Source organism: Clarias gariepinus, chromosome 2 (genome assembly GCF_024256425.1).
Source record: "Clarias gariepinus isolate MV-2021 ecotype Netherlands chromosome 2, CGAR_prim_01v2, whole genome shotgun sequence".
NCBI classification, from domain to species: Eukaryota; Metazoa; Chordata; class Actinopteri; order Siluriformes; family Clariidae; genus Clarias; species Clarias gariepinus.
This window is the reverse complement of record NC_071101.1, coordinates 42,583,083-42,606,800: the sequence shown is the minus strand read 5'-3', so window position 1 is coordinate 42,606,800 and position 23,718 is coordinate 42,583,083. Positions and strand designations below refer to the sequence as shown.

General features: G+C 43.4%; 1 protein-coding gene and 6 non-coding genes across 7 annotated transcripts; 6 read left to right on the top strand and 1 right to left on the bottom strand.

Annotated features, from left to right (window-relative positions):
• Window positions 1-36: 36 nt before the first annotated feature.
• LOC128518191 (U6 spliceosomal RNA) lies at window positions 37-143 on the top strand. The gene has a single exon (XR_008357649.1). It is a non-coding gene; the product is annotated as a U6 spliceosomal RNA (small nuclear RNA).
• A 9,453-nt stretch (window positions 144-9,596) lies between these two features.
• LOC128541074 (uncharacterized) lies at window positions 9,597-15,206 on the bottom strand. The gene is made up of 13 exons (XM_053511203.1): window positions 14,680-15,206; window positions 14,248-14,594; window positions 13,998-14,143; window positions 13,561-13,910; window positions 13,264-13,359; window positions 12,710-13,019; window positions 12,000-12,626; window positions 11,752-11,887; window positions 11,473-11,682; window positions 11,090-11,349; window positions 10,750-11,015; window positions 10,312-10,560; window positions 9,597-10,203 (listed from the first exon to the last, which is right to left on the bottom strand). Exons 1-13 carry the CDS (start codon window positions 15,204-15,206, stop codon window positions 9,597-9,599), a joined length of 4,131 nt encoding a protein of 1,376 aa, XP_053367178.1.
• Window positions 15,207-18,278: 3,072 nt separating this feature from the next.
• LOC128518190 (U6 spliceosomal RNA) lies at window positions 18,279-18,385 on the top strand. Its single transcript, XR_008357648.1, has one exon. It is a non-coding gene; the product is annotated as a U6 spliceosomal RNA (small nuclear RNA).
• Window positions 18,386-19,474: 1,089 nt separating this feature from the next.
• On the top strand, window positions 19,475-19,579 carry LOC128518196 (U6 spliceosomal RNA). Its single transcript, XR_008357654.1, has one exon. It is a non-coding gene; the product is annotated as a U6 spliceosomal RNA (small nuclear RNA).
• A 1,143-nt stretch (window positions 19,580-20,722) lies between these two features.
• On the top strand, window positions 20,723-20,829 carry LOC128518189 (U6 spliceosomal RNA). Its single transcript, XR_008357647.1, has one exon. It is a non-coding gene; the product is annotated as a U6 spliceosomal RNA (small nuclear RNA).
• Window positions 20,830-21,972: 1,143 nt separating this feature from the next.
• On the top strand, window positions 21,973-22,079 carry LOC128518187 (U6 spliceosomal RNA). Its single transcript, XR_008357645.1, has one exon. It is a non-coding gene; the product is annotated as a U6 spliceosomal RNA (small nuclear RNA).
• Window positions 22,080-23,468: 1,389 nt separating this feature from the next.
• Window positions 23,469-23,575, top strand: LOC128518186 (U6 spliceosomal RNA). Its single transcript, XR_008357644.1, has one exon. It is a non-coding gene; the product is annotated as a U6 spliceosomal RNA (small nuclear RNA).
• Window positions 23,576-23,718: the final 143 nt, after the last annotated feature.

Sequence of the window (23,718 nt, the reverse complement as noted above, 5' to 3'; positions counted from 1 at the left end):
CTCCACACTTATAGGGGCCCGTGACAAGCCGAGTTCGTGGGTGCTACGGCCCCGCATATACTAAAATTGGAACGATACAGAGAAGATTAGCATGGCCCCTGCGCAAGGATGACACGCAAAATCGTGAAGCGTTACCATATTTTTCATCACTTATAGAAATAACCCTAATTAAATCTATTCTAAATCTAATCAATTCCCCAACATCCCAGAGTCTTTCAGCATAAATCCAAATAAAAACCACATGCGACTTCTCAGAAAGGAAATGGCTATTGAAATAACTGAAGCATCAGGAAAGTATATTTCATAGTATATACTGTAGGACTTGCTCTGCCAGTACTGTCCCTATATTAAACAACAGCAAGTATCAGATCACAAAAGCAATGTACACTGATAATAAATATCATCTTAACAATTTAGACTCAAAGGAAAACTTCTGTGCACTATGTGAACTGAAGGACCTTCTGCACTCTTCGAATTTAGACAGTCGGGTGATCAACTGGGTAAAGAAGAATTCTTTAATGTTTTACAGAAAACGGTTTAAAGTTAAAATTAAGTACACAATAGGTATAATAAACACTGTTTTGCTTCATAGGCACTGTCACTGATTTGTCCAGAAGATTATCATAGAAGAGATTATTTTAGATTGTATTTAAATTTGCAATTTAATTATAGTGGTATTTTATAAACCCCACAATTCTTAAGTGCTATAAATTTTTTGCAGGTACCTGTCTATCCAAGCTAATGTCAAACATCATCTGCTTTGTGCATTTCTTTTCATTGAATCTTGCTAGGAGTTAAAATGGTATATTCTTTGCTCACAATTTCATGTTAAAACTTACATGCAGATTTGGTGCGATAAATGCAAAAGTTTTCATTGCTCACTCAACACATGCCTATCCCTTGCTTGCACTTGCTCATAAACTACTGTTTGACTTAATGACTGATTCAAATTAATCATACTGCTAACATCTTGTGAGATCTCCTAATTAATTATAATATTATTAATAAAAAAGGGGGTTTCAATAATTCCTAACCATCATCTCTTTCTCAATCTCTCGGCAGGTTGAGCTCCACTGTGACTGATGACAAAATTATTTGTTAGTGGAGAGAAAGAAGAGCCAGGTCTTAAAAAATTCAGCTGCAAAGTACCACAAATCATGCTTATTTTGCAGAGGTTATTACTTTAGTAGTCCTTATTTTAAGTGTCAGTCAAGGGTTTAATTTCGTTTATGTTGTTTGTTGAGTGTAAATAGTTAGCACTGTATCTCGCATTTTAATAATTTATTTTATTTTTTATATAATTGTATAAAAAATAACTTAATTACAATAAAAGCATGTTTGGATCTGTCATGAGCATAAACCTTAAAAAACAAAGTCTGGTTTAATACCTTTAAAAATGTATGAATTCACAAGAGAAGTTGTGGGTAAAAGTGCAATGGACTTGCTGTTTAATTGATTATTGTGGCAGTAATTGATTAAAATGACAATAAATTAATATAACTATAAATAGAAGGATTTAACTGGCAAAAAAGCTCTTGTGACATGTAGCTGGGATAGACAGAGACATATTACACAGGGAATTGTGGGTAGAGGTTTAGAGGATTTGTTGTTTAATTTATTATTGTGCCAATAATTGATTAAAATGACAATAAATGAATATAACTGTAAAGGGGGGGGGGGTTAACTGAGGAAACAGCACTTGTGACATGCAGCTGGGATAAAGTGAGGCATATCACAAGGGAACTTATGGGAAACAGTCAAACAGATTTGCTGTTTAATTGATTATTGGTTTAATAATTGATTAAAATGATATATATATATATATATATATATAAAACTAGGGATGCACCGAAATTTCGGCCGCCGAAAATTTTCGTCCGAAATAGCATTATCGGTTTCGGCCGAAACGTAAGAAAGCGCCGAAAATAAAAGCCGAAATTGTCGCCACGCCTCTCCCATCCTCCCGTCTCGTTCGCGCTGTCATTACGCATCAAACACGGAGTATGTCGGCGGTTTGGAAGTACTTCAAAGTTTCAGATGAGGACAGCAAAGTTGCAATATGCAACATAGAAAATATTTTAAACGTTTTTTAATGAAGCCATTTTCGGTTTCGGTATCGGTTTTCGGCCAAGTGCATCCAAAAATTTCGGTTTCGTTTTCGGCCCAGAATTTTCATTTCGGTGCATCCCTATATAAAACTGTAAATACAGGGATTTAACTGAGGAAAAAGCTCTTGTTACATGCAGCTGGGATAGAGTGAGGCATATAACAAGAGGAATTATGGAGAAAGGTGGAATGGATTTCTTCTTTTATTGACTATTGCAAAAGAAATGTATTGTGCATACACTTCAGCTGTAGTAAAGCTGTGTAAGTGACGCCTGCCAATATCCCTTAATGATTGACTGTACTTGCAGTTTTCTACGTTTTCACAGAGTGCATGTAATTTTTACACGGTCCCTAAACCGCACACAGCGCAGCTCCACTTTTAACGGGGTTATGCGCCTCCCAGAATAAATATTTTTGTTTATCTCGACTTCAAACATATCGAAATGTGACAGTTCCTACTTGAAATACATACAAGGCAAATAGGTGAATATATCACAAGACCCAATATTCGTTCCCAACCTTCCTGTTGCATGTAGAGAGGCGGCAAAGGCTGAATATCAAACGAAGTTCAAACAGCAAACGGACTTTACCGCATTTTTGAAGTATACAAGTTATGAATAAGGTTTATACACTACATTCACCCACTATGCCATCTACATAGTGAATGTGAAGCTACGACATCACAGAAAATTATATATATATACATATATATAAATATATATGTATATAAATATATGTGCACTTCTGCTTTGCTGAGATAATCCATCCCACCTCACAGGTGTGCCACATCAAGATGCTGATCTGACATCATGAGTAGTGCACAGGTGTACCTTATACTGCCCACAATAAAAGGCCACCCTGGAATGTGCAGTTTTTTGCTTCATTGGGGGTCTGGGGACTCAGAACCGGTCAGTATCTGGTGTGACCACCATGTGCCTCATGCAGTGCAACACATCTTCTTTGCATAGAGTTTATCAGATTGTCAATTGTGGCCTGTGGAATGTTGGTCCACTCCTCTTCAATGGCTGTGCGAAGTTGTTGGATATTAGTGGGAACTGGTACACGCTGTCGTATACACCGGTCAAGCACATCCCAAACATGCTCAACGGGTGACATGTCCGGTAAGTATGCTGGCCATGCAAGAACTGGGACATTTTCAGCTTCCAAGAACTGTGTACAGATCCTTGCAACATGGGGCCGTGCATTATCTTGCAGAAACATGAGGTGATGTTCATGGATGTATGGCACAACAATGGGCCTCAGGATCTCATCACGGTATCTCTGTGCATTCAAAATGCCATCAATAAAATGTACCTGTGTTCTTCGTCCATAACAGATGCCTGCCCATACCATAACCCCACCACCACCATGGGCCACTCGATCCACAACATTGATATCAGCGAAGCGCTCACCCACACGACGCCACACACGCTGTCTGCCATCTGCCCTGAACAATGTAAACCGAGATTCATCCGTAAAGAGAACACCTCTCCAACGTGCCAGACGCCATCGAATGTGAGCATTTGCCCACTAAAGTCTGTTACGGCGACAAGCTGGAGTCAGGTCAAGACCCCGATGAGGACGACAAGCATGCAGTTGAGCTTCCCTGAGACGGTTTCTGACAGTTTGTGCAGAAATTGTTTGGTTATGCAAACCAATTGTTTCAGCAGCTGTCTGAGTGGCTGGTCTCAGACGATCTTGGAGGTGAACCTGCTGGATGTGGAGGTCCTGGGCTGGTGTGGTTACACGTGGTCTGCGGTTGTGAGGCCGGTTGGATGTGCCATATTCTCTAAAACGCCTTTGGAGACGGCTTATGGTGGAGAAATGAACATTCAATGCACAAGCAACAGATCTGGCTGACATTCCTGCTGTCAGCATGCCAATTGCACGCTCCCTCAAAGCTTGTGGCATCTGTGGCATTTTGCTGTGAGACAAAGCTGCACATTCCAGGGTGGCCTTTTATTGTGGGCAGTATAAGGTACACCTGTGCACTACTTATGAGGTCAGATCAGCATCTTGATGTGGCACACCTGTGAGGTGGGATGGATTATCTCAGCAAAGCAGAAGTGCTCACTATCACACATTTAGACTGATTTGTGAACAATGTTTGAGAGAAATGTTAATATTGTGTATCTGGATTGAATTTTAGATCTTTACGTCCATCTCATGAAAAATCGGAGCAGAAACAAAGGTGTTGTGTTTATATTTTTGTTGTATATATATATCGAATGCTGTTTAAATAACAGAGTTGCAGAGAAATAATCCACATTAACATTACGTCATTTGACAGAGGAGAGACATCGCGGCGCCATAGGAAAACACCACCATGCTGATAGACAAATACCCACATTAACTTTATTTAATGTTACATGAAATTGTATCTGGTGTATTGTATACATTCCTGCACTTGTTAGGTTAATTTATATAAATAAAAAACAAATAAAGTTGGTGTGCTGTTAGCACGGGCAGTGCGATACGCGACAAAATACACGACAGTGTATGAATTTTAAAAGGCTATGATGTTAGAAACAGGCACATTTTGCTTTAACTTTGCACAATTATCGTTGTATACTTTTAATGTCTTTTAAAAACTGCAAAGTTATAATAAAAATACGCACTTACCGGTGGTCACCTCGCTGTGCGAAGAAAGCCCGTCGAGCTCGCAGGGTTGCCAGGTCCAATAGATATCACCCCGAAGGAAACCTAAATCCAGTCCAAAGGGAATAAAAACTATTTTTTTCCCTTTTGTCCAATCACACTTAATAACTGGAGGATTTAATTCAGGACTTTTACCATTGCTTTAATACACTTTATAATCATTTTATTTGGGATGGTGTTATCCTTTATGCTTTTCTGTAGTACAGTATGTGCAGAGTGTAGTATGTGATTATGTGTAACATGTGTAACTGCTAATTACACATGCTACATATTAACAAATATATTAGCTTCAAAAAATAAGAGAACATGTACTTGTTTTATATTTGTTGTTCATATGTATTAAAGAAATACTGATTTGTACCTTTTCTTTTCTTTAAAGCTTCATTGTTCTGTCAACACGACATAAAATTAACCTACAATGGCTTAATTAAATTAATTAACATACATTAAACTGGAATTTTCATGTTATTTACGTACTAGTTGCTTACTTTGTTTCAGGTATTTTTTTCTTCTCTTTTCAGAACATTTTTTATCCTGCTTTCTCTACATCTTCCTTACAAAGGTGGAAAGAAGGAAGATCATTAAGCTTGGCTTACTTGAAGACAGAACATGGCTTGGCGACAAAAGTTTGTCACCAAGCGATGTTCTTGGAACATCCAACTGTTTCATATTATCTGGAAGTCTCTTCTTAATCTCCTTAGATAACTCCAGTATGTAGTCCCTGCACCTGTGTTCCATATCCAGTAATGCTTGATCATTTATTTCCTTAGATTCAAGCAAAACAAGACGGACCTGCACCCCAAAGTCTACAGCATCAATGTGCAAAAGGTTCTCATCAGAAAGGTTAAACTTTTTATAACACCTTGCCAGTTCTAAAATGTCTTTGGCAATGTCTATACGCTCAAGGAGGGACTGATAAAATATTAGAAGTTCCGTTAGGAGTTTTGCAGCATTGGGTTTGTTCAGTAGAAATATTTTATTAAGCCTGATTAACTCTGAAACAATTGGTTGGACCAATTTTAGGTAGATTAGGTTAATATCATCACTGTATATTTGGTACAGCAATTCTGCGGCATATCTTTTCTCAATATCTTTTGTCAACCTAAAATGCAACTTAAGCTCTTCATACTGTGAAAGGATACGGTTGACACATTTATAATAGCAAGCCATCTGGTGTCTAACAGTTGCAACATCTTGAGAGAGTTTCCACCTACATTTATGGTCTGGTAAGGTTCTGTATATTTTTGGAGACGATGGTGGTATTTGAAAACCAGCTGTACGTCTAAGAAACCATTTACTCTGCATTTCTGAAGAAGACACTGGCAGCTTTTGATGCACAGAGCTGAAGAGAATTTCACACACAGTTTACGTAAACAAAATAGCATCAGCCTAAACTGGAGCACATTTCACACGTCACACACCTCAACACACACACAACAGGGCCGAAGTCACTAACCCAAACACCTTTCCCCATCATGGTGAACACACCGACATTCCCGCAAAGCATGCTGGTCGTCAGCCGCCGCCCCGCCCACGCCACACTGCCCCCACCCGAGCTGTGACCGTCCCTGGTCACCATGAAGAACTTTGTTTCGGAAGCGTGGAGGCGGTCGGCGCTGGCGGTGGGAACACCGGCGTCCTTTGGCAGGTGAGGGATGAACGCAAACGTAGTCCTGAGGCGGTCCGGCCTCCACATAGTTCGATGTTTCCCCGGCGTGCGGCTGGCAAGGCGCAAGACGGTCCCGGTGGAGCAAAACTCGTGCCCGCCCTGCCAACCGCACCCGGTAGATGACATCGGAGAGCCGAGCTGGCTGTGAGTGTCCACGCCCATTTGCCCCATAGGTGCCCCCACCCAAAAGTCTTGCAGCGGTGCTCGCGAGCGCTGGGTGGGGCCCTTCTGCCTGGCGATGAGCGGTTCACAGTTCCACAACCCGTGGGAAACAGTGGAGCCGGTGTCCATGAGCGCCCGCAGTAAGACGCCGTCCGGCACACAGTCGATGTAAAGCCCCGCGGGGCTTCCCAACCGTCCACCCGGCGCTAGTTTAGCGGCTGCTGGTGTACGCTGTCCCTCAGGCCTGAGAACGTTGAAGCGGTAGTCCGGCTGTCCCTCAGGCCTGAGAACGTTGCAGTGGTAGTCCGGCTGTCCCTCAGGCCTGAGAACGTTGCAGTGGTAGTCCGGCTGTCCCTGGCCTCGGCGGCGTCGCGGAATCTCAGAAGCAGTATCGAGGCCTAGCTGCGACGGGTAGCCCTGTCCCCGGCTAGGTTCACCTACCAAGCGCCACTGAGCTGCGGGCGGTCCGCCAGGAAAGCGCTTCTTCAGCGCGAGTAGACGCTCCGCTACTCGGCAGTCCGCTTGGATTTTCAGAAGGTCCTCCGTTGTGCACTCGAACCCGTTATTCTCCATCCCACTTCTGACACCAATGTAGCATTTTTACGCAGGGAAGAATGCTGGAGAGACGAGCGAGCTTATTTGCTACCCAATGCAATGGCTGGGAGTACTTTATTTAGCACACAGCAGGGATGGCATAAGCAGCACCTTCACTCAGGAGCCTACATCCAATGCAGCATCAGCCTGAACTGGAGCCCATTTCACACGTCACACACCTCAACACACACACAACAGGGCCGAAGTCACTAACCCAAACACCTTTCCCCATCATGGTGAACACACCGACATTCCCGCAAAGCATGCTGGTCGTCAGCCGCCGCCCCGCCCACGCCACAGTATGGACAGATTGTTGTCATCTTGGAACTCGAACAAAAAATTTGCTATAGTCAATGAATCACCAGCTGCTATCTGTATCATTCCTGCAAGGGTGCTAATGTTTGTGAGAGCTTTTTGCTGTAATATCTGATGAGGATGCATAGTTGTTTTCTGGTTGTGACATCAGTGCTTGCATCAACAATGAAAAAGTATGGTCCACTTCCAATATCTTCCAAAAGGTCTTCATGCACTACTGAGCCTATCGCTGAATTAATTTGTGCTTTGTACTTGGTTCAATGTAAACTTGATACTTTTCTTGGAATTTTCTTCCAAGATGCTTGAGTGGCAAGCAACATGAAAAGCCAGCAGCAGCTTTGCTTCTCTTACTGCAACATTTGTTCTTAGAGAGGGAACTGTCTGTGTCAAATAATGTTCTAGCATTAGAAAAAGGACTTGCATTGTTTCTGTGCTTTTCAGTAGCACCATGTGCTGTCAGATCACTCTGGTGAGCTCTAATGTCACTTTTGCAATATTTGCAGAAAGCTTTTTTTTTTTAAATAATATTTTGGAACACTATTAATCCATTTAATTAAATCTTTTTCTGTCTCCCATTTATTGCAATATTTTTTCACTCCATACATGTCATCACATACGCAGCCTCTACCATCAACTCAACATTCCCGGTTTAACTTACGTGCATTAAATGCCAAACGCACACTTCCAATCAGCTTTCTTCCTGACCAAGTTTACTCCACATTAGGAAAATGGACGTCTTTATTTTATTTTTTATTATCTTTATTATTCACAACAGATAAACATTTAGACATACATTTTAACATAACCTCTTGGAGTGCATTAGGTTGATCCTGCATCCATGTACAAAGTTTGGTGTGTACTGTATATGGCACATTGTTGCCAAGATTTGCCCCAGTTACTGATTGGTGACTTTATTATAATTTTTTGTTGTTGTTATGAACAAGCAATTCTACAATATTAACGTGTAACTGACCATACAAGTCAGTTTAAAGTTTGTTTATTTAATTATTTTTCAAATAGTCTGCTGGAGACATGCTTGTCAGTCGAGACTTTTATTATGACAAGCGGACCGAGTGACTCTGCGAGGAAGAATTTTGCACCACATTTTGAGCGTGTTGTATGTTTCTAATGTTTTCTTTAATGTTTAAAGGTTAATTCAAGTTCCAAAGTTAAAGATAATCTTTCAGAATGAAAGTTCAAGTTCTCCATCAGTAATAAGCAGCCAATTTAGTACGTTTTTGCCAATATTTAACATGTGATTAATGTGGATTGCATTATTGTCTATCAAGATATTTATCCTGTTTTGTTCTTTATATTTGTATTTATTTTATACTCTTAAGTTTTTATGGCTTGTTAAGATTGTATGGTTACTTTGCTGGTGAACCTTTCAATAAATTGACATTTTTCAGAGAATCTTCATGCCTTGTAAATTACTGGGGGGAGCTACATAATGATTGCAAAGGTTTATACTGCCATAATCTATCTTTGTTCTTAAAATGGCGGTGTATACATATATACACCTTAGAGACTCACTGTGCAACTATCTCCACAATCATGAATATTATATAAGCCATGTGCTCAGACCGTACGTGGCCCCTCCCACTCCATGAATATTCTATTAGCCATGTGTTCGGCGAGAGTGAGGGAATCCGTTTTGAATGAAATAACTAAGCGGATAACGATAATGCTTCCCCTTCACGTGTCGCAGAAACATGAGGTTACGGGAGATGTAAGCAGATGCCCCTCGTACGTAAGACTTTTTAGAATGGCCGTTTTGTGAATGTTCAACTTAAGTAATACACTTATTATAGCACAAAAAGTCACTCAACTACTTTACTGCTAACAATGTCGAAAGGAGAGAGTCTGACAGGCATATTGAAGAGTGCAAACAGTTTTTTAATTAAAACATTATTAAAATATTATTGAAATTGTCTTCTTCTTATTATTATGATTATGATTATTGGTCAAGCACAGCAAACGAATACAATAAAATCTTCGAATTATAAAAAAAAAAATGAAATTAAAACTTGATTAAATAAATAAATGATTTTTTTTTTTTTTATATTGTGCATTTTTTAAAACTACTGTACATTTATCTATGGCTGTCCTGCAATGAGTTCTGAGAGGCAAGCCACTCCTCTGGGCTCTTCCCTCCAGCTGCTGTGGGGCAATAAGAAATTCTTGCCCCACTCGCTTTTCTAAGCTGCCTGTGGCCAGTCTCTTTTATTTTGCGCTGACCACAGTGGCTACAGCGCATGATGCAGAGGGCTTTCCTCCTCACAGGCTGTCCCCTACTTTCAGCCTCTGCCCGTAACTCCTCCATGCGCTTACGGTACCATTTTGTGGACTTCGGCACATAATCGTCAGCGCAAGCTGCAGGAGGAGCAGCAGCAGCAGCAGCATCACCTGCGATGTCACCAGCAGCGCCGACAGCAGAAGACGCGGCGGCTGCAGGAATCAAAGTGGCAACGGCAGTGGAGGTGGTGACCGCGTTCGATGGCCCGGCTTCCTCCTCTCCTCTCTCCAGGGGAGGCAGGTCCTCGAAGAGGAAGGGCTCCCTGCCACGAGGGGACTCTGTCTGCGCCGCTGTGAGCTGCCTGGCTAGCAGGAGTGTGTCTTGGGCCTCGAGAGGGGCCTGCATGGGGGCGATGCCAGCAGCCAAGACGCGGCTCTCCTGAGCGGCCGTGTACCTTTTGTGCCTGCAGCGGTAAGACGGAGCATTTGAGTGTCGGCATCGGACGACTAAAATGGACGTCTACCGTTCGTACGTGGAGTGTGAACGATCTGTTAACGAAGACAATACTCACCACTGAGAGAGGGTGGCCTGGTTCACGGCGAACAGCTGGATGGTCGTTCTGGCTGTGAGGGCTGGGTGGTTGGTGACCACGTTCCGCAACGTGTTGTAGTCCCTCAGAACCAGCGTCCATCGGCTGATCGTGCCGCCCATCATCCGTTTGCTGGCGGGATGGAGGACCGTCAAACGGATGAATACGGCCTCCACCAGGCGGCTGGCGTCCGGCCACTGTGCAGGCCCGCTGGCGGTTCCCGCGACGCAGCTACAAAAGGAGATTTCACAAATCAACATTCGTGCCATCATCATTAGCATTTAACCGACATGCGCTATGTTCTCTGTCTATCCGAACATATCATGTTCGAGTGAAGTGTCTACTTGACTTGTCAATAGAAAAAAAAAACCATATGAATAATAGATAAAACCGAACTAACACATGTGTGTCAAGGCATACCATTTTAAGCTCTCCAGTCCTGGTATCGGCGTGCTGCTGGGAGCGTAAACTTTGGCCTTCTCGAACCTCCCCGTGGGCAACTCCTGCCTGTACCGCGGCAGGTAAGCGATGGGCCGCTTGTCGACCTCGGGGAGGTTTTGCCACCTCTCTACGATCTGCTCCGCCTCGGCGTTGGTGACGTAGCCCTTCACGCACAGTTCCACCAGGCTGTGGGCAAGACACACCACATGCTGGTAGCCAGGGGTGCCATCCGCACCGACGCTGACCTGTCATGCGCAGAAACAAAAAGTCAAAAACTGGTTTGGAACTCGTTACGCGAACAGGCATGAACGCTTCCAACTGTGGTTATGGCGATCCCAGGGCCCTGGACGCGAGGAGGAGAGGGAGCGTCCGGAGTGTGGAAAAAGAAGACATCGCCAAAACCCTCGTCCACTTCGTCCTCCGGCGCTACTGAAGGCTCGGTGTCACCGTCTTCCTCCTCCTCCTCATCCTCCGCTGCGGCCCGGTCCTCTGTGCCATCGGCCTCGTCCGGGTCAGTAGGGAAGTCCTGCAGCACTTTGCCGGTCTGGGCGTACAGGTAGCTGACCCCAATCAGCTCCCCTTAAACAGATTGACACATGATGTTCGCTGTCATCAAAGCAACTCCTTGCCAAATAAAACTGCACTATCTGATCAACTCTAGTAGAATCAAAGCTTCGAATCAAAACTTTCCCCTTTACCTACCCGTATATTCCAGCGGCTTTGTGTAACTCTCAACCAGTGTTTTCCCAAAGAAATGCTGAGTCAGCTGGTTGAGGGTGTGCTGCTCCTGACCGCGGTAGCACCTCATGCCACTCGCTGCACCGCCAGCTGCCTGCCGTGCCCGGTCCTCGTTCCATCTGGTCAGCCCCTCCAGCAGGTACATTTGGAAATAGCACCCACTGATGGAGGTGCCTGTAAAAAAGAAAAAAAAGAATCACTATCACATAAGAGACACACCCAGTGGCCGTGCACACTTCTTACGCGGGATGAAATGGTTGAGGTGCAGGTGGAAAGACTCGAGCGATGTCAAGCCTCGGGCGCAGCGGTAGACGGGCAGCACGACGCCACCCTTGGTCAACAGGCCGGTCTGAGTGTACAGGTGGACGCCTGATGGATCCTGAACGGGGTGACGGGAGGGATGATGTTATGGTCATCGAGCTAATTGGGTGTTCAAGTCTAAGAATTTCTTTGCTACGAACTTAGAGTTAAAACGTGAGAAAGGTAGGAACCTGAATGCAGGTGATGTGCCGTCTCTGGGTCCGCCAGACCTCACGCATGCGGACGCTGTCCAGGACTGGGACGCCCAGCGTGTCTGTGGCACCCATGAATGCCGTGATTGTCTCGTCGAGGAGCCGCTCGGTCGCATCCGCCCCGCGCGTGCGTCGCCGACAGTGGCGTGCCATCTCCCTGAAGGGGATGGGCCGCCTGGAGTGCTCACCGTTCTTCGCTCTGTTGAGCCGGGCGAAGTCCTCCGGGTCCCACTCGAATATCGAGCGGGACAGTTGGCGAACGAACTCGGCATATAGGGAGTGGCTCTCCGTCGTCACGCCCGCCGCCAGTCTGCGGATGTAGTGCCAGGCGTCCAGCCTGACCGCCAGCTGGGGCCAATCGGGGAACAGGGCTGCTGCGGCACAGGTCCCCCCATCACTCCTACAGCAGTCACGGTCCACGTACAGGACAGACGGAGGGTCCTGCCCGGCATGCCTGTAGCGCTCCTGCAGCCCCACGGCCATGTCCTTCAGCCCGTAGCCCTCGGCTGCCGTCAGGACGCACATCAGCACCTGCCCCCTCTCGTTCCCCACACTGGTCATCCACTGGGCGGTCCCAGCGTCCGCTCCCGCCAGCTTCTTAGTTACCTGCAGAGGATGACGGATTTGTTAAATTTATGAAGTTTGGTAAAAAGAATGTTATAACGTGCTGTTGTGTAAAATCTTCTTACCTTCTTAGTGGAGTCCATCTTTAAGATGGAGCCAAAGATGGAGGTCACCTTGGCTCTCAGCTCGTCTATCCGGCAGAAGACCTCTCTGGCGTAGGTGGCCAGAAGCCACTTCTTGCCGGGGACTCGCTCCATATCTGGCATTGTCGAGACAGCATGCGATCGAGGCACACCTTTAAACATGCTGCAGGCCAAAAGGAGCCTTGTGCACCTGTTGTAGTAGTCCGTCGTGTGCTGCTCGAGCAGATATGAGTGGAGGCCACTGACGCTGTTGCCATTCATCTGCGCCAGCAACCTCTTGTCACACGAGAGCCTGCGGCACACGAACACAAAACATCATATCAAATCATATCCATGATTCACTCATTTTGCCTACACGCCATATCTTTGCCTCCCTTTTTTTTTTTACACATTCCTCATAATGTATACATTCTATACTTTTGCATATATATATTAAAATTTCCATAGTCATAAAAGAATTTCAGTGCACGGCATACTGTGTATTGTGTACGTACGTGACTAATAAAATTTGGATTTGAACCTTGGCACTCACTTACCTATATGTGAGCACTGCCGGGAACTGCAGACGATGGTCTGCCCGCAGTTGTCGGATAATGCAGTGAGACCAGGCAGCCACTTTTTTCCGACAGTACCTGTGAAAGACAGTAAGAAAATAATCATAATATTTGGAAAACATGAATAATATAATGAACAATAAAATGTTGTAGCTGGAAAACGACTTAGAAGAAAATCAGACAGAGGTTTGTTTGAGAAATCGCACATGCCAAAACAGAGCACGTCAAAGCCACATGGATGTAAAGGAGACTGTAACATTTTATTTGATTCATCATTACCTGCACTCCAGGTATTCTGTGCCCATGAAGTACCAGCCGTCTCTGTCCAGGACCTTGCGGACGGTCTTGTAAAGCCCACAGCCTGTCAGTCTGTGGGCGCAAACTGGACACTCGAGCTGGTACTTCCACATACGGTATGGGGCCCAGAGGACAAAGGGCCGCTGGAAGAAGGCATGGTGGTTTGACGGACATTGAGAATAATTTGACCGCGGACCAGGTGGGTGGTACCACACCTTAAGGTCCTGAGACAGGACCGCTCTTCCTGTTTGGTCACGGACAAAAATGGCCTTGCTGACCCACTCCTGCTGCTCAACAGGAAGGCTACGCTTCCATGCTTCGGGAAGGATGAGCTGTAAAGACTATTTGTCAATTAGTTGAATGCGCACACACACACACACACACATTCAAATGCACATTTTTACAACAAAAATACAAACCTCATCTTGTGGAGCAGCCAGCATGAGACAATCGGTAGGCAAATGTCTCTCAGCCATAGAAGCTGACATGTGTTGCTCAACACCAGCAGCGACTTCCATCATCTGCTGATCGTCCTTTTTCTCCTCCTCCTCCTCCTTCAAGGTATCTGAAAACATGATGAAGGTCAGTTAGATCAATGTTTACTGGACACTGATGGCAACTGGCTCAATAAAGGGCACATACCTATCAAGCCACAGATGTTACTTTTACTTGGCAGAGGAGTTGAAGAGAGTAATGCAGAGGACGCTGATGCTGAGGGAGCTGATGCTGAGGGCGCTGATGCTGAGGGCGCTGATGCTGAGGGCGCCGATACGGAGGCGCTGGCACGAGCTGCATCTACGGCCCCGGCACGACCGGGCGCTAGGATGCTGGCACGTTCTGCGGCTAGGATGCTGGCACGAGCTGAAGCTGAGGTGCTGGCACGAGCTGAAGCTGCTGAAGCATCAAAGGTGGCGAGAGAGCGCTGCTCCCTGTCCCTCCTCAACACGTACTGCTTAAGCAGTGCAACTCGGCTCCTGCCGCTCTTCACCACCAGGCTCCGTACCCAGCTCCTATAGCTGACAGGCAAGAACTTAAATAAATATCTCACTGACTTAGTGCATACAAGCAACAGAAAAGAAAAATGACATAAATGAGCATTACCTACTGATCTCGGGCTCCGTCGACTCATACAGCTGCCTGTAGGTCAGGGAGCTGTGTTCGCCGAACCCCACCAGACGGTCGCCCTCTGTGTCTGTGCCCGTCCTCTTCTTGGCTTCTATAGCCGCAGCCATAGGAGGGAAGAGGTGGGCATACTCCAGCAGAGCGTCCTTGTGTAGCATGAGGGGTGAGCTGTTGGTGTCTCCAGCCTCACGTTCTGCGGCGTGGCTAGACACCACCCCTGCCACGTACCCGACATCGTGGGTAAGGAGCCACTGGAAGGTGGTCCCCCGGTACTGACCGAACTGCACCTCCATCCGACTGAGAATGTGACGCCGGTCAGCAGGGTTCCCTGCCTCGGCAATGACTCGTGCCCTCGCGTCGGCCTCCACTGTCTGTGGAGACTTGACGGGCAGGGGCTGGCTGCTCTCCTCACTGCTGACCCTGGCCCTGGTCACAGCTTCAGTGCTGGCCTGAAGCTGGAGCTGGGCAGAGCCAGCGAGGAAGATAAATTTAGGCTGGAAAAACATCCCTAAAAGAAAAGTAATAAGCGGGCAAGCAAACAAGCAAGCAAGCAAGCAAACAAACAAGCAAACAAACAAGCAAGCAAGCAAGCAAGCAAGCAAACAAACAAACAAATAAACAAGCAAGCATGCATATTAATAAAGAAGCAGTGACTAGGACATATTTGTGTAAGTAAGTGTTTTTTTTTTCCAGTAAACATTTAGAAATAAAAATAAAAGTGGAAGATTTAGTACATTACAATGTTATTACTGTTACAAAAGCTTATTATTGCTGCAGTGTGCCTGAGATCTCTTGTATCACTAGTGAATTTACACTGTAAAAAAGCCAACTTCTAAAAAGTTATCTAAATAAAGTTTAAAAAGTAGACTAAACTAAGATGTTTTTATTTGAAATGTTCAGAAATAATACTTTGTTCATTCAACAAATATGTTGTGTCAATGTTAAAAACTGTAAAATACTAAAAATGTTTTGTTTTGTTATTTGTTAGGTCAACAAATATATTTATGTTGTGAGAACTAAGGATTTTAACAAAATACTTTGAGTTGCTTTGTTTTCAGACCCTGTTTGTTTAGTTAACTCATAAAAGTGCTTGTGATAGGTTGCCTTATTATTTTAAGTTAACACAACTGTTTTTTTTTACAGTGTATAGGAATTCCTCACCTATCTGTCAGTGAGCCCAGTCGTGAATGAGGTGAGAAACCATCGTTCACACTATTTACATTTCAAAGAGTCAATACTTAAGAGACATTGACTGAGTTATTTGTGCATTGAATAATTAAGTTGTAACAATTCTACTGGCAAAAAAAAAAAAAAAAATGATATTTTAGAACCCTGACCATTTAGGACACTTGATATGTGCAGCTTCATGGGAATATAAAAAAAAGGTCAGACTAATGACAGAAAAGGCTTTGATGACAGCGAAAGACGACTTAATCATGTATGAATTAACTACAGTGCAGACAGGCTATTAAAACACAGATACAAAACGCTGCGTCAGTGAAGGACACACATAGTTGTGAGCGCACGACAAATATTGCGCAAACCACAACAAAGCGCGCACCTTTCTGCATGAGCCAAAGCGCATTTTGCATAAAACACGGCGCGCGCACATTTTGGATAGAAAACAACAGTGAGTTAGGCAGGCTGGAGACGTCGCGGCGGCGCCGCCGTAGGAAAAACAACAACAGCATGATGATACACAAAGACCGACCGACATTAACTTTATTGAATATTACATGGAATTTTATCTGGTGTATTGTATGACAACCTGCACTCGTTAGGTTATTCGAGGAACAATAAAAAATAAAGAAATAAAGCTGAGGAGATGTTAGCGCGCAATAAAATACATGACAGCGTTAGGAAAAAGGAATCTTAAAAAGCCCATGCTGTTAGAGGCAGGCACATGTTGCTTTAATATAACACAAATTCACGTGGTTTGTGTTTGATTTCTTTTAAAAGGTAAAAAGTTATAATAAAAAAGTCGCACTCACCACTGCTCATCTCGTGGTGGAGTCAGACTGGCGAGTTTGCTCCTCCTGGCTAGGTGCGAACCAATCGGGGGGACGGGACAGAACCTAGACAGCCAATTGAAACAGAGCGCAAAACCCAGACGGACGAATCCGCGTTCAGAATTGCAGGAGACGGGACCTGTAAAACTCAGACAACTCGGACTGTGTGAGACGAGAACTTGGGACCCCTATAGGCGCAAGGATGACACGCAAAATCGTGAAGCGTTACCATATTTTTAATCACTTGTAGAAATAACCCTAATTAAATCTACTAAACCCCTAAAAACACTTCCAAACCCGAAGAAAAATGCAGTTTAACCAGTTAGAAACAACTAGAATCCAAGCCACTCTGACTTCAATTTACTGTGTTGAAAGAAGACCATAGGGACCCGACATTACATTTTATGCCAGTACAACAAGCCATTGCTGAGATATTGCCTCAAATTGTGGAATTTCAAATTCGTTTTAGGAAATTTGGAGAAAGAAGATTCAGGATTTGATGTGGATTGGTTTAAAAGGTATGAGCAATTTTACTCATTTGTGAATTATAGCACCCCCTAGAGGTACATTTAGACATAACCTCTTGGAGTGGATTTGTGAATTTTAGCATCCCCTAGAGGTACATTTAGACATAACCTCTTGGAGTGCATTAGGTTATGTACCCACACCCATGTACAAAGTTTGTACAAACATTGTTGCCAAAGTTTTTCCCCAGTTACTGATTGTTGACTTTAATATCTAGTTTTTGTCATCAACAAGCATTTCTTTATGTTACTAATCAGAGAGACTTACTGTGTGATTTAAATTATTTCCACAACATTAAATATTATTAAACATTGCAGTTGATGATGAGCCTCCGTGACAGGCTAACAATATAACTTCAAAGGTGACGCTGCCTACTGCCTTCCCTTACAAACACATGCCAAAAGTAAAGGATTCCCAACGGCCAAACCCCAGCCACTGGAGGCAGTGCCAGAAGCAAACTCAGATAATATAGAAGAGTTGCATCCGAAAGGGCATCCGGCATAAAACCTGTGCCAAAGTTGTGTGCAGATTGAATGGTCTGCTGTGGCGAACCCTCGATAGAAACGGAAAAATGACAGTTCTGTTACCCTTTTGTAAATCACAAAGATATAACAGTGATGCAGAAAAGCATTGTTAGCTTTACCAAATTTGTTTTAAGCTATCAACTAATGAGTAATAATTACTGAAGGGTTATGTACACATGCAGAGCCACGGGGTGGGGGAAGGGTGTGACCATGAGAACAAAGGACAGAGTACTTGATCACACAGTGGACAAATTAGAACGCCAGCATGTGCCTGATTCTCCTTACTCCCAGCATGCACCTCTGCAGTCTGAGACATTAAATAAAAAAAATAAACATTTTATAGTGTTTAATGGTTTACTGGGGCAATAAGCATGCCTGTAAAGATTGTGTAACATGGTTGTATTCAGATCGGTGCTGCAAATCTACGGGGAAAACCTATGTGGGTCTATTCTACTCGCCATGAACAGTACATGTGGAAAGGGCCCTCCACACTTATAGGGGCCCGTGACAAGCCGAGTTCGTGGGTGCTACGGCCCCGCATATACTAAAATTGGAACGATACAGAGAAGATTAGCATGGCCCCTGCGCAAGGATGACACGCAAAATCGTGAAGCGTTACCATATTTTTAATCACTTGTAGGAATAACCCTAATTAAAATTCGTTTTAAGAAAATTTGGAGAAAGAAGAATCAGGATTTGATGTCGATTGGTTTAAAAGGTATGAGCAATTTTACTCATTTGTGAATTATAGCACCCCCTAGAGGTACATTTAGACATAACCTCTTGGAGTGCATTAGGTTATGTACCCACACCCATGTACAAAGTTTGTACAAACATTGTTGCCAAAGATTTGCCCCAGTTACTGACTGTTGACTTTAATATCTATTTTTTGTCATCAACAAGCATTTCTTTATGTTACTAATCAAAGAAACTTACTGTGTGATTTAAATTATTTCCACAACATTAAATATTATTAAACATTGCAGTTGATGATGAGCCTCCGTGACAGGCTAACAATATAACTTCAAAGGTGACGCTGCCTACTGCCTTCCCTTACAAACACATGCCAAAAGTAAAGGATTCCCAACGGCCAAACCCCAGCCACTGGAGGCAGTGCCAGAAGCAAACTCAGATAAAATATAAGAGTTGCATCCGAAAGGGCATCCGGCATAAAACCTGTGCCAAAGTTGTGTGCAGATTGGATGGTCTGCTGTGGCGACCCCTTGATAGAAACGGAAAAATGACAGTTCTGTTACCCTTTGGTAAATCACAAAGATGTAACAGTGATGCAGAAAAGCATTGTTAGCTTTACCAAATTTGTTATAGGCTATCAACTAATGAGTAATAATTACTGAAGGGTTATGTACACATGCAGAGCCATGGGGTGGGGGAAGGGTGTGACCATGAGAACAAAGGACAGAGTACTTGATCACACAGTGGACAAATTAGAACGCCAGCACGTGCCTGATTCTCCATACTCCCAGCATGCACCTCTGCAGTCTGAGACATTAAATAAAAAAAGTTAAACATTTTATAGTGTTTAATGGTTTACTGGGGCAATAAGCATGCCTGTAAAGATTGTGTAACATGGTTGTATTCAGATCGGTGCTGCAAATCTACGGGGAAAACCTATGTGGGTCTATTCTACTCGCCATGAACAGTACATGTGGAAAGGGCCCTCCACACTTATAGGGGCCAGTGACAAGCCGAGTTCATGGGTGCTACGGCCCCGCATATACTAAAATTGGAACGATACAGAGAAGATTAGCATGGCCCCTGCGCAAGGATGACACGCAAAATCGTGAAGCGTTACCATATTTTTAATCACTTGTAGGAATAACCCTAATTAAAATTCGTTTTAAGAAAATTTGGAGAAAGAAGAATCAGGATTTGATGTCGATTGGTTTAAAAGGTATGAGCAATTTTACTCATTTGTGAATTATAGCACCCCCTAGAGGTACATTTAGACATAACCTCTTGGAGTGGATTTGTGAATTTTAGCATCCCCTAGAGGTACATTTAGACATAACCTCTTGGAGTGCATTAGGTTATGTACCCACACCCATGTACAAAGTTTGTACAAACATTGTTGCCAAAGATTTGCCCCAGTTACTGATTGTTGACTTTAATATCTATTTTTTGTCATCAACAAGCATTTCTTTATGTTACTAATCAAAGAAACTTACTGTGTGATTTAAATTATTTCCACAACATTAAATATTATTAAACATTGCAGTTGATGATGAGCCTCCGTGACAGGCTAACAATATAACTTCAAAGGTGACGCTGCCTACTGCCTTCCCTTACAAACACATGCCAAAAGTAAAGGATTCCCAACGGCCAAACCCCAGCCACTGGAGGCAGTGCCAGAAGCAAACTCAGATAAAATATAAGAGTTGCATCCGAAAGGGCATCCGGCATAAAACCTGTGCCAAAGTTGTGTGCAGATTGGATGGTCTGCTGTGGCGACCCCTTGATAGAAACGGAAAAATGACAGTTCTGTTACCCTTTGGTAAATCACAAAGATGTAACAGTGATGCAGAAAAGCATTGTTAGCTTTACCAAATTTGTTATAGGCTATCAACTAATGAGTAATAATTACTAAAGGGTTATGTACACATGCAGAGCCATGGGGTGGGGGAAGGGTGTGACCATGAGAACAAAGGACAGAGTACTTGATCACACAGTGGACAAATTAAAACGCCAGCACGTGCCTGATTCTCCATACTCCCAGCATGCACCTCTGCAGTCTGAGACATTAAATAAAAAAAGTTAAACATTTTATAGTGTTTAATGGTTTACTGGGGCAATGAGCATGCCTGTAAAGATTGTGTAACATGGTTGTATTCAGATCGGTGCTGCAAATCTACGGGGAAAACCTATGTGGGTCTATTCTACTCGCCATGAACAGTACATGTGGAAAGGGCCCTCCACACTTATAGGGGCCCGTGACAAGCCGAGTTCGTGGGTGCTACGGCCCCGCATATACTAAAATTGGAACGATACAGAGAAGATTAGCATGGCCCCTGCGCAAGGATGACACGCAAAATCGTGAAGCGTTACCATATTTTTAATCACTTGTAGGAATAACCCTAATTAAAATTCGTTTTAAGAAAATTTGGAGAAGGAAGAATCAGGATTTGATGTCGATTGGTTTAAAAGGTATGAGCAATTTTACTCATTTGTGAATTATAGCACCCCCTAGAGGTACATTTAGACATAACCTTTTGGAGTGGATTTGTGAATTTTAGCATCCCCTAGAGGTACATTTAGACATAACCTCTTGGAGTGCATTAGGTTATGTACCCACACCCATGTAAAAAGTTTGTACAAACATTGTTGCCAAAGATTTGCCCCAGTTACTGATTGTTGACTTTAATATCTATTTTTTGTCATCAACAAGCATTTCTTTATGTTACTAATCAAAGAAACTTACTGTGTGATTTAAATTATTTCCACAACATTAAATATTATTAAACATTGCAGTTGATGATGAGCCTCCGTGACAGGCTAACAATATAACTTCAAAGGTGACGCTGCCTACTGCCTTCCCTTACAAACACATGCCAAAAGTAAAGGATTCCCAACGGCCAAACCCCAGCCACTGGAGGCAGTGCCAGAAGCAAACTCAGATAAAATATAAGAGTTGCATCCGAAAGGGCATCCGGCATAAAACCTGTGCCAAAGTTGTGTGCAGATTGGATGGTCTGCTGTGGCGACCCCTTGATAGAAACAGAAAAATGACAGTTCTGTTACCCTTTGGTAAATCACAAAGATGTAACAGTGATGCAGAAAAGCATTGTTAGCTTTACCAAATTTGTTATAGGCTATCAACTAATGAGTAATAATTACTAAAGGGTTATGTACACATGCAGAGCCATGGGGTGGGGGAAGGGTGTGACCATGAGAACAAAGGACAGAGTACTTGATCACACAGTGGACAAATTAAAACGCCAGCACGTGCCTGATTCTCCATACTCCCAGCATGCACCTCTGCAGTCTGAGACATTAAATAAAAAAAGTTAAACATTTTATAGTGTTTAATGGTTTACTGGGGCAATAAGCATGCCTGTAAAGATTGTGTAACATGGTTGTATTCAGATCGGTGCTGCAAATCTACGGGGAAAACCTATGTGGGTCTATTCTACTCGCCATGAACAGTACATGTGGAAAGGGCCCTCCACACTTATAGGGGCCCGTGACAAGCCGAGTTCGTGGGTGCTACGGCCCCGCATATACTAAAATTGGAACGATACAGAGAAGATTAGCATGGCCCCTGCGCAAGGATGACACGCAAAATCGTGAAGCGTTACCATATTTTTAATCACTTGTAGAAATAACCCTAATTAAATCTCCTAAACCCCTAAAAACACTTCCAAACCCTAAGAAAAATGCATTTTAACCAGTTAGAAACAACTAGAATCCAAGCCACTCTGACTTCAATTTACTGTGTTGAAAGAAGACCATAGGGACCCGACATTACATTTTATGCCAGTACAACAAGCCATTGCTGAGATATTGCCTCAAATTGTGGAATTTCAAATTCGTTTTAGGAAATTTGGAGAAAGAAGAATCAGGATTTGATGTCGATTGGTTTAAAAGGTATGAGCAATTTTACTCATTTGTGAATTATAGCACCCCCTAGAGGTACATTTAGACATAGCCTCTTGGAGTGGATTTGTGAATTTTAGCATCCCCTAGAGGTACATTTAGACATAACCTCTTGGAGTGGATTTGTGAATTTTAGCATCCCCTAGAGGTACATTTAGACATAACCTCTTGGAGTGCATTAGGTTATGTACCCACACCCATGTACAAAGTTTGTACAAACATTGTTGCCAAAGATTTGCCCCAGTTACTGATTGTTGACTTTAATATCTATTTTTTGTCATCAACAAGCATTTCTTTATGTTACTAATCAGAGAAACTTACTGTGTGATTTAAATTATTTCCACAACATTAAATATTATTAAACATTGCAGTTGATGATGAGCCTCCGTGACAGGCTAACAATATAACTTCAAAGGTGACGCTGCCTACTGCCTTCCCTTACAAACACATGCCAAAAGTAAAGGATTCCCAACGGCCAAACCCCAGCCACTGGAGGCAGTGCCAGGAGCAAACTCAGATAAAATAGGAGAGTTGCATCCGAAAGGGCATCCGGCATAAAACCTGTGCCAAAGTTGTGTGCAGATTGGATGGTCTGCTGTGGCGACCCCTCGATAGAAACGGAAAAATGACAGTTCTGTTACCCTTTTGTAAATCACAAAGATATAACAGTGATGCAGAAAAGCATTGTTAGCTTTACCAAATTTGTTATAGGCTATCAACTAATGAGTAATAATTACTGAAGGGTTATTTACACATGCAGAGCCACGGGGTGGGGGAAGGGTGTGACCATGAGAACAAAGGACAGAGTACTTGATCACACAGTGGACAAATTAGAACGCCAGCACGTGCCTGATTCTCCATACTCCCAGCATGCACCTCTGCAGTCTGAGACATTAAATAAAAAAAGTTAAACATTTTATAGTGTTTAATGGTTTACTGGGGCAATAAGCATGCCTGTAAAGATTGTGTAACATGGTTGTATTCAGATCGGTGCTGCAAATCTACGGGGAAAACCTATGTGGGTCTATTCTACTCGCCATGAACAGTACATGTGGAAAGGGCCCTCCACACTTATAGGGGCCCGTGACAAGCCGAGTTCGTGGGTGCTACGGCCCCGCATATACTAAAATTGGAACGATACAGAGAAGATTAGCATGGCCCCTGCGCAAGGATGACACGCAAAATCGTGAAGCGTTACCATATTTTTAATCACTTGTAGGAATAACCCTAATTAAAATTCGTTTTAAGAAAATTTGGAGAAAGAAGAATCAGGATTTGATGTCGATTGGTTTAAAAGGTATGAGCAATTTTACTCATTTGTGAATTATAGCACCCCTAGAGGTACATTT

Bases quoted from the DNA above. Each gene is read 5' to 3' on its own strand.
- LOC128541074 (XM_053511203.1), bottom strand. From the start codon at position 15,206: ATGTTTTTCCAGCCTAAATTTATCTTCCTCGCTGGCTCTGCCCAGCTC. The intron at 14,144-14,247 runs GTAAAAGTAACA...TCATGTTTTCAG, and splicing joins CTCTTCAACTCCTCTGCCAA to ATACCTTGAAGGAGGAGGAG. The intron at 13,020-13,263 runs GTAAGTGAGTGC...CGTGTGCCGCAG, and splicing joins CCGGCAGTGCTCACATATAG to GCTCTCGTGTGACAAGAGGT.